The 10511-nt window shown below is 43.5% G+C and overlaps 2 protein-coding genes across 2 annotated transcripts; one reads left to right on the forward strand and one right to left on the reverse strand.

The window, feature by feature from the left end:
- Positions 1-3196: 3196 nt before the first annotated feature.
- LOC307109536 (ubiquilin-1-like) lies at positions 3197-4672 on the forward strand (the record flags this gene model as incomplete). The annotated part of the gene is made up of 1 exon (XM_079788342.1): positions 3197-4672. One exon carries the CDS (start codon positions 3197-3199, stop codon positions 4670-4672), a length of 1476 nt encoding a protein of 491 aa, XP_079644468.1.
- Positions 4673-9243: 4571 nt separating this feature from the next.
- OR52D1 (olfactory receptor family 52 subfamily D member 1) lies at positions 9244-10200 on the reverse strand (the record flags this gene model as incomplete). Its single annotated transcript, XM_079788371.1, has 1 exon — positions 9244-10200. The coding sequence occupies one exon, from the start codon at positions 10198-10200 to the stop codon at positions 9244-9246; it is 957 nt and encodes a 318-aa protein (XP_079644497.1).
- Between the last annotated feature and the right edge of the window lie 311 nt (positions 10201-10511).

Raw genomic sequence — 10511 nt, forward strand, 5'->3', positions numbered from 1 at the left:
TACTTGTAGAGTTAAGCCCTGACAGTGCTTTTTCTTTATTTGTAATGCAAGTGCCTGACTTGAGCTTTTATTTCCCAAACATCCACTTCAAAGGGGCATCCACTTCAAAGATTGCTGTGTCCAATAAACACATTTCCAGCCACAGGACTAGATAAGGAGCCAGGACACGCCCTCCACTCTGATATCCTTTGTTTTAAAGAGTATGGTTGATTTCCATTAACTGACCATTTGTCAGTGTATTTTTCTTTTCTTGCTATGGTTTAAATTCCTGCTCTTATGTTTTAAATCCACCAATAAAGAGTAAACCCACAAAACACTGAATGCCCCACCCTTGACCCCAATAAAAGCAAAACCCAGGCCTCTCTTTCTCTCTCTTTTTCTCTCTCTAGCTAATCTTGTTATGTGGCCCCAAAGGTGCCATGTAACTTCCAGAACGGGTAAATAATAAATCTGTCTCTTTCAAAGTTTCCTGAAGGCTATTGCTGAGGTCATATTGCAATCATAATAAGAACCACAGGGCCCACCCTCCCTAGTTTGGCACAGTGGATAGAGCATTGGACTTTGGACTGGAAGGTCCCTGGCTTGATTCCAGTCAAGGGCATATGCTCAGGTTGCAGGCTCAATCCCCAGTCGGGGGAGTGCAAGAGGCAACTGATCAATGATACACTCTCATCATTAATGTTTCTATCTCTCTGTCCCTCTCCCTCCCTGAAATCCATAAAAATATATTAAAAAGAAAGAACCACAGGGCTCATCCAGCCACAATGATGGTTATTGAAAGGCTGAGGCCAATACAAAACTGAGGGCCAAGAAAGGAGGCAGGGACGCCAGCTGGCAGACTATTGCAGTATTGAAAGCATTGAGGTAATCAGATTCAGGATACATTTTGAAGAAAAGGCCTGTAATATTTGCTGATAAATTAGACGTGGAAAGAGAACAATCAAGGATGATTCCTGTGTTTTGGGCCTGAACAACTGGTTGAATGATCATCTTATTCGAAGAGGGAAAGGAACTGGAGGGAAAGGCAAATTTGAGATTCTCTTCTGACATTAACTGTCTTGGCTGTGAACTTAGCTTTGATACAGAAGACTATGGAAGAAACAGGTTTGTGAGGAGAGAGTCAAGAGCTCGTTCACTGGTATATATTATTTATCATGACAGCAAAGGATTCTAATATGTGCTTGCTTCACATCCATAAATAAAAATAACCTAAAAATAAAAGGCCAAAGTGAGAAGCAACAAGGGTTTATTTGAGATAAAAAAAGAATTGCAATTCTGGGAAGCACTAATCCATTTGGAGGTGAAGTCAAGGGTATTATTGAGATAGGGAAAGGGAATAATTACATGGATAGAAGGAATAAATTTCTGTTGGTGTTAATAAGTCAAGAAAGGAATTTCTATAGGTGCAGTTAAGATAAGCTATTCTTTAGCTATACCTGGAGGTGCTAATTCCAAAGAATGCCTTTCATTTTCAGTACTATTTTCAGGGTGTCTGCTTTCCTGTTAGCTTTGCAGATGTTTTTTTTTTTGGAAGACAATGATTTTTTGTTTGTTTGTTGTGTGTGTGTGTGTGTGTGTGTGTGTGTGTGTGTGTGTGTGTGTTTGATCCAGTCCAAAGGTTATTGTGCCCAGTTCAAAGATTCCAAAGGTTTGAGGAGTAAGATATACCAGGCAGTTCCCCTGGGATGGCAGCTCTATTTATAATGGCAAACATCGAAACAGCCTGATGTATTATTTTTTTATAGTAAAAAGTATATAATTGCTGCAGGGATTAGACAATTTACCCTGGGGCCCACCTGCCTGGAGTGGTCAAAACAGTGCCTGAGAGAGTTCCTGTTTTCTGAGAGCCAAAATATGTACCTTCCCCAGTGACAAATCTCCTCTTCAAATATACCTTAAATCTAATTGTTAAGTCATAAAGACCTGAAATCAAACTGTTACTTTCTTGCAATTTTTCTTGTTTCAGTTTTGATCCTGTGAGAGTTGAAATCATAGTTTATCTTTTGTTCTTGGGGAACATCATACTGTCTTTCTTAGAACCAGGTAGATGGGTTACTCAGCTTTGTAGTTCTCAAAAATGCAAGCTGCCCGCAAGACCCCAATTGAGGCTGGATGGACTGGTTATACATGTCTTCATTCTGTTCATATAGAAGTGGGAGCCTGTGGTCTTGTGACTAGTTCATGGTCAGTAGATAGTCGTTTAGTGAGGATAGGTGACTATAATCAGTATTTTTTAAGCTGGTTCTATAGTTGCCGTTTCTACTCAGCTGTATTTGTTGATCCAACTCAATTGATATGGTTTTCAACAGTAAAATAGGCTGGGGCAAAACATGTTTCTAAAAAGAAATATTACTTTTTTCATATTTCTATTTAATTTAAATTGTAACCAGACAACCAATGGGTCCATGCTGCTGCCACCACTTGAGCCAATTAAGCAGAGACAGAGTTGAATCATATGAGTTTATTCCAGTATTGCTGGCAGTATGGGAGAGCAGCAGGTCATCCACAAAAATCTGCTCTGCACCCCACCATAATAAGCTAGCTGCTTATATTGGGTAGAAGACAAAAATTACAAGGGGAAGTAAGCAAAGGGTAAGCCAAATGGGCACTTTACAGGTCTGGATATTTGTAAAGGCCTGTGGGTATGCAAAGGCTGGAGGTTTTCAAAGGACCAGCATTTTTGGTTTCTGCAACAAGGTTGCTAATCTTTCCATGATAATAGGCAGCTGCCTGATGGGGAGGATGAGCTGCATTTCCAGGTGAGCTCCCAGGTCCCGTAACACACCTACCCAAGTTAGAATATGCCTCCTTTAATCAGAACAAAACAATCACAGTTAACAGAACATGATTAATATTTCTTACAATTATAGCTGGTCTCCAATATTCTATTTCTGCCCCTATCAAAATCATAAAGAGAGCCAAGCGAAGGCAGGTGGTAGAGACTTCTGCCCTTCCCCCATTCAAGTCTCAACTGTGACCTCATCACTGACATCATATCCCCTAAGGCTGGCTCTGGAGAAGGGCAGCTGCCACCCCTATGGGAGCCAGGTGGCTTCCGGGGTAAACTGGGAGGTGGAGTTTATAGGACGTGGGTGAGAGGACATCACTGAACACCTACTGGTCCCTGCCCCCAGGTGTGCTACAACTAGGATTCTACAAGGTCCTCAAGTAGCCCTGCATCTTCTCTCGAGGAAATATGGCACAGGCTAGGGAAGAAGCAGGGGACAGCCACCTGGTGTCTGGTCGAGAGCCATCACGTATCATCAGAGTGTCTGTCAAGACCCCTCAGGACTGTCAGGAATTTATGCTGGCAGAAAATAGCAGTGTCCGTCACTTTAAGAAACAGATCTCCAAGCGCCTTCACTGTGACATTGACCGGCTGGTGCTCATCTTCACTGGAAAGATCCTCCGGGATCAAGATATTCTGAGCCAACGTGGCATCCTTGATGGAACTACAGTCCACCTGGTGGTGAGGACCCGTCTGAAAGGAACTCTGTCCAGTCCAGGAACTCTGCCAGACCCCACCGGCAACTGTACCCGTGGTTCTGAACCCTCCACCTCAGAGAGTGCTGGGATGGTGGCCAGGCTGGTCTGGCTAGCCCGGAGCTCACCTGATCTGGCTGACTTCTTTGGCCAGCTGGCTCAACTCCTGTTGGCTGCGCCTGAGCCCGTGGTGCAGTTCTTGGAAGACCCTCTGGTTCAAGGCCTGCCAAGTGAGAAACCAGCCAATACTAGCCATGTTCCTGAATCCTCAAGGCCAGTACAGAAACCCGAGCCAGCTCTAGACAAGCAAGGGCTAGAGGCCTTGAAGGCAGTGTCAGGTGGTGATAATGCTATGCGTCCCATCTACTCTGACATCCAGCAGCTCATGCTCTTCACTCTGGCCCCACTGGTTGCTACCAGAGGCCACAACCCAGGTCCAGGACTTTGCAGAGGGGAGGCCAATGCTCACAGCAGTACTGACACCACCACTGCCTCGGTGCCTGTCAGGCCATTGGCACAGGAGGTCAGTGCAGGAGTAGTTGCCCAGGCCAGGGGCATGGCCTCAACCCAGGCCAATTCAGGGTATAGGGCCAGTATGCAGGACTCATACTCAGGCCATGATCTTTCCTCCCAGGATGGCCAGCAGCCCACAGGGAAAGCCACTCTAACCAGTCAGCTGAGACCCTCACCCTCTGCCTTGCGTAGAGCCATGCATGTCCTTCAACAAAATCCAGGTCTGCTACGCCAGCTGGCCACTGGCAGCCCTCTGCGACATCATATACCACTACTTCCCATCCTCACCAACCCACGAGCACTGCAAGCATTGATACAGATAGAAAAGGGCCTGCAGATACTGTCTAGGGAGGTGCCCAGTCTGGGCCCTGGTAGACCACATGGGGCTACAGGAGCCCCTGAAATGAGGGGGGCAGGTCAGGGTCACAGAACAGACCCTGTGCAACCCACTATGGCTGTTCTCCAGCTTCTCCATGCACTGGCCAACGCCTGCTCCCAATCTACCCAATCCTCACTATCCTCAACCCTCCCCACTGAAAGCAGGTACCAGCAAGAACTGGAGCATCTGAAGGCCATGGGCTTTGCTAATCGTGATGCCAACCTGCAGGCCCTGATGGCCACAGATGGAGACATCCATGCTGCCATTGAGAGGTTGCTGGGGGAACCAGATGCCTAAGTCCCTTCAGCTGATGCTCACCATGCCACCCCATGAGAAGGAGGTGGAGAAAGGGAAAGGGGAAGGGAGGGGAAGTAGCTTATTTTGGGAATTCCTCCTATTCAGATCATGTGCATACGGGAACAGTCCTTCCCTCACTCCCCAAGCCTGTTCTACATTAAAAAGATTGCTCGGATCACATGTGTGATGTCAGTTTCAAGATAGGTGGGCAAAGAGAATGTTTTGGGGAGGAAATGACCATGTTATATGGTCTTGGGTTTGGGCTTTATCTTCTCATACCCTTAATCTCAAGAGTATTTTCTAAATTTGAAAATGAAGTGGGGAAATTGTATTTTTTTCAGTATTTTTTTTCTCCTGCTCAGTTGGCAACCCAGTTCCTCACCAACATTACCATCATCACCGTGAGCCACCTCTATTCCAACTTGAGTGACTCTGAAGGAATCCTGGCTTTTGCTCCCCCAGGAAGCTATGGCTCTCTTTACAGCCTCTGGAAGCCACCCACTCTTTGACCATGTTTCTCTGTCTTTAGGTCCAGTCTCCTGGTATTACAGAAAAGATGTTTACCTTCCCTCTCATCTAGGGCTCTTCCTTTTATATCTTCCTGTGCCAGGATCCTGCTCTTATAAGATTGATGGGGGAACTAGAGGCCTAGGATCCTTCAGCTTCACTACTTCTGAAGGTCCATTCTCTTCTCCTATTCAGACTTCCTCCCTTTACGCTGCAAAATGCTTGACTCTGATGCCTTATTGATTACTAAATTTTATCTCTCTTTTTATCTCTGAATTCTGTATGCCCTTCCAATGATCATGTTTCACCAACCTCTGCAGTCTCTGATTTATCCCCAGTATGGTGCAGAAACTTTCTCAAAACTGTTCCTCATTCTTGATCTTCCCAAATTTTTCTATGGAATTTCATATGCTGACCTTTCTTTCATTTTTAAAAAACTTTATTGTTGAAAGTATTACAGATGTCCCCCTTTTGTCTCCCCATTGTCCCCCTCCACCAGGTTCCTGCCCTGCCCCAGGCCTTCATCACCCTATTGTCTATGTCCATAAGTAATGCATATATGCATATAAATTCTTTGGTTAATCTCTTCCCACTGTCCCACCCCCATTCCCGCTGAGATTCATCAGTCTGTTCCATGTTTCCATGCTTCTTGTTCTATTTTATTCATCAGTTTATTTTGTTCACTAGATTTTTTGTTTGTTTATTTTAATTTTTAGATTCAATTGTTGATAGGTATGTAGTTATTGCCATTTTATTGTCTTCTTCTTCTTCTTCTTCTTCTTCTTCTTCTTCTTCTTCTTCTTCTTCTTCTTCTTCTACGAATGTCCTTCAATATTTCATGTAATAGTGGTTTGGTGGTGATGAATTTCTTTAGCTTTTTTTTTTTTTTTTTTTGTCTGTGAAGCCCTCTCTCTGACCTTCAATCTATACTAATAAAAGGGTAATATGCTAATTAGACCAGGAGACCTTCCGGACAAATCCATGGTGGCGGGGCCGAGGCAGAGGCAGGTTTGGGGTGATCAGGTTGGCAGGGGGGCAGTTGGAGGCAAGCAGGCTGGCAGGGGGGCAGTTGGGAGCAAGCAGGCCAGCAGTGGGGGCAGTTGGGGGTGAGCAGACCAGCATGTAGAGTGGTTAGGGGCAATCAGGCAGGCAGGCAGGTGAGCAGTTAGGAGCCAGTGGTCCTGGATTGCAAGAGGTCCCCGATCCACAAGGATCGGGCCTAAACCAGCAGTCAGATATCCCCCGAGGAGGTCCCAGATTGGAGAGGGTGCAGGCCAGGCTGAGGGACACCCCCCTCCCCCCGTGAACAAATTTCAATGATAGCATTGCTGATTGTGGTTGTATGTCTTTGCTATTCATCACTTTGAATATTTTTTGACATTCCCTTCTGGCCTACAAAGTTTCTATTGAGAAATCAGCTGTCAGTTGTATGAGTGCTCCCTTGTATGTAACTAATTGCTTTTCTCTTGCTGATTTAAAGATTCTCTCATTGTCTTTAACCTTTGGCATTTTAGTTATGATGTGTCTTGATATGGGCCTCTTTGGGTTCATCTTGTTTGGAGCTCTCTGCACTTCCTGGACTTGTAAGTCTGTTTCTTTCACCTGACCTTTCTTTCTTTAAGCTGCTCCACTTAATCTATTTTATTACCCATTGTCTTACAGAGTGGTGCCTCCTGAGAGTATGTTATACCAATTCTTTCTTTATTCATCCTCCAAAGGGTGTGGCCATTTTTTTGGTTCTTGTTCTTACTTTTAATAGCATGGTTAATAAACCTGCATCTACTTGTACTTTCCAAAGCTTATTAGCCTTCCCTTTGGGTGTCCCAGAGGAACTTCAGGCTCAGCATGTCCAAATATAGCTCAGCATCTTTCCCCTGATTCCAATTCCTACTCTAAATTCTGTGGTCCCAATATCTTACTGAGTTCCATCAATACTCTCCCAATCCACCCATTATCCTCTGCTCTATTAGTGAGGTGACTTACGGTGTAGGCAGCTGGAGCATGCCTTATTTGATTTGTAATTTTCTCAGCGTCACACAGTTTGTGGTTGACAGGGATAAAGAAACCCAAGCTCTTTGATTCCAGAGTTTGTGCTCTTAGCTTTACACCGTCCCAGAGCCAGGATCAATCTGTTCCCATGAAGTCAGTGAGCAGGAAGTGTTTTCTGTGTGGCCCTGGCACAGAGGAAGGAACAACTTAGGTTTCCCATTCTTTAGAAGTTTAGAAACTCAGTTAGAGAGGAAAGCTCAGAGAACAATCCAAATCACAAGGATAAAATTACCTATGCTTACTTAAAATAAGCACAAATAAGATAAAATAATGTGGCAGTCAAGTAGGAGGCCGAAAGAGGTGGTAGGGAGAGTTTCCTCAGGGCTCAGAGGAAAGGATTTGTTTTTCTTTTTAAATTGTACATATGCAAGAAAGTGTGCGTATGTGTGTGTGTGTGTGTGTGTGTGTGTGTGTGTGTGTGTGTGTGTTGTAAGAGATATATGCAGACAGGAGTGGCGGGGGTGGGGGCGTGAATTCTCGTGCTGGGGATGGCTATGACACCGGGAAGAACTCAGCAGGGTAGTTGCTCAGGATCTCACCAGGGCTGAATCAAAGTCCAGTTCAAAGTCTCCTCAGTACACATTGAAAGAGCTAGACTGAGGGCAAAAAGAAACAAGAATATCCAATATGGCAGGATTCAAGACCACAACCTGAGCATGTGCCCCAACCAGGAACCGAAACCAAGACCTCCCGGTTCATGGGCTGACACTCAGCCACTGAGCTCCACCAAATACTATCAACTATCACCAGTTTTTATGGAGAGCTTAATTTGTCAGGCACAATGATGAACACATTCCTAATGCTGGAGTTGGTTAAGTGGTAGCCTCTAATTTATGCACCTGCTGGTAAATAAGAAAGTCAAATTTAAGTACAAGTTTATCAGTATACACACATCACATTTATTTCTATTATAAAACACTGGATAATATATGAGATGTCAGTACAAATGCATAACCTTAGGACTATTAGCCTCTCTAAATCACAGGCTCTTAATTTAAAATGCAGAAAATCACAACATATTTTTGAGCCACTGGGAGGAGTATCTGTGGACTTGTGCATTTTAGAATTGAGGTTATTAAGCAATAAAAAATATTTTAAAAGGCACTCGGACCCTGTACCATCTCCCTTGAGTTCTTAATAAGAAATTCATGCCTGAAAAGAAAAGGATCTCAAAATGGAAGATCAGAGAGGTAGAGAAAAATGCAGTTTTAATGAGTACTAGTCATAGCACAATCACTGTCTAAATACTTTAAAGTTGCTATATAGTTATAATAATGAGCTTGTGAAGAGATATAATATAAAAAGCCTTCAATAATTATAAATTGGCTAATAATATTTAGAGAGGTTATATAAATTTCTCATCTTATATTTATTTTATTGAGCATGTTACATTTTTGGCACTATTGTAAGTTTTTTACATCCATTAATTTACTTATTCTTCACTACAACATTAAGAGATATTGTCATTAACCTCCATTTAACAGTTTGTCAAACTGAGGCATAGAAAGATTTACCAATATGCTCAAGGCCACAAAACAAGTAAAAGAACCAGGATTCAAAACCAGACATTCTGACTTTAGACCTTGTGTACTGAATCATTCAAAATATTAGAACTCAGGTTCAATTTACCTCAAAAGTTCTTTTTTTTCTACTTGAACTCACAGTAGAATAACCCCACCATGAAACCCAGACTCCTTTCAGAACAGCAACTGACTTCTTCTTTAGCAATTCATAGATAGCTTTGAGACAAAATTAAAAATACAATCACCTTTCTGAACTATTCAAGGAGCCTCAGAAAAAAAAAGATACTTTAATTTGATTATTGATATCTCCAACTCACCTGGTCTTTTCTTTTTTAGATCATGCACGTATAATAAAGCATAGCATACTTGTATAAATTTAAATAACAGTGTTTAAAAACATTCTTCTCATGTCATAGGTCTCTGCACATGTAAATGCATCTAGATAGCTACCATTCAAATTTATTATTCTCATTTCCAACATTCCCTCAGAATTCATACTGAAATCTTCTTCAAGCGAAGCAGTCTTAGAAGTCGACTCCGAATCTCCTTGGTCCTAGCCCCATAGATGACTGGGTTGAGCACAGGAGGCACCAGCACATAGAGATTAGCCAGAAAGATGTGCACATGCTTGGGAACTCGGTGTTGGCCAAAACGGTGGGTGAGAAAGGAGAAGAAGGCAGGAATGTAGAAGACCAGGATGACCCCAAGATGGGAGCCACAGGTACTCAGAGCCTTGTGCTGGGCATCACGGGATGGAAGACGAAAGACAGCACGGAGTATAAAGCCATAGGAGATACTAATGAGAATAGAATCCAGGCCCATGGCCAGCAGGGCCACAGTCAGCCCATAGACAATATTGACAGTGATGTTGGCACAGGCTAGTCGAGCAATGCCCATATGCTCACAGTATGTGTGTGCCATGATACGGTGCTGACAGTAGGGCAGGCGCTTCAATAAAAAGATGAAGGGGGAGACAATGGCTATACTACGAAATATCCCAACAAGGCCAATTTTGCCTATGACTGTGTGGTTGAGGATGACTGTGTATCTCAGTGGGTTGCAGATAGCCACATATCGATCAAAGGCCATGGCAAGAAGAATCGAGGACTCCAGAGCATAGATAGAATGGACACAAAACATCTGGGCCAGGCAGCCACCAAAGGAAATCTCACCAGCATGGAACCACAAAATGGCCAGCATTTTGGGTACAGTAGTGGAGCTGAGAGCCAGGTCAGTGAATGAGAGAAGGCAAAGGAAGAGGTACATGGGTGCATGCAGTACACTGTCCATGGCAATCACCAAGATGAGGGCAGCATTCCCAGCCAGTGCTACCAGATACATGGCACAAAAGGGGATGGCAATCCAGATGTGGGCCCGCTCCAGCCCTGGGATCCCCGTCAGAAAGAACATGGCCGGGACACTGTCATCACTAGTGTTGGACGTTGACATTCTGCCTGGCAAATAAAAGACTCCAAGGGGTGATAGTGCACCTCTCCTATAACAGGAAGTATTTGGTTCATTCACATAAAATGATGATCCTTCTGTGACTAATCTTTTTTAGTCTGAGAAAAATATTTATTGGTATTAATGTGTTCAAGAATCTTAACAGATACTATTACATATAATCCATTTTTGTCATCTGCCATTTTCTATATTAAAAATTCATGTTTTGAATTCTATGTTCCAAGTACCAAGCTAAGAGTATAAGCGTTTCCTTTGTCTAATCCTTCCAGATTTGTTTCTCACCACAACCCCACATC

Source organism: Cnephaeus nilssonii (assembly GCF_951640355.1).
Source record: "Cnephaeus nilssonii genome assembly, chromosome: 13".
NCBI lineage: Eukaryota > Metazoa > Chordata > Mammalia > Chiroptera > Vespertilionidae > Cnephaeus > Cnephaeus nilssonii.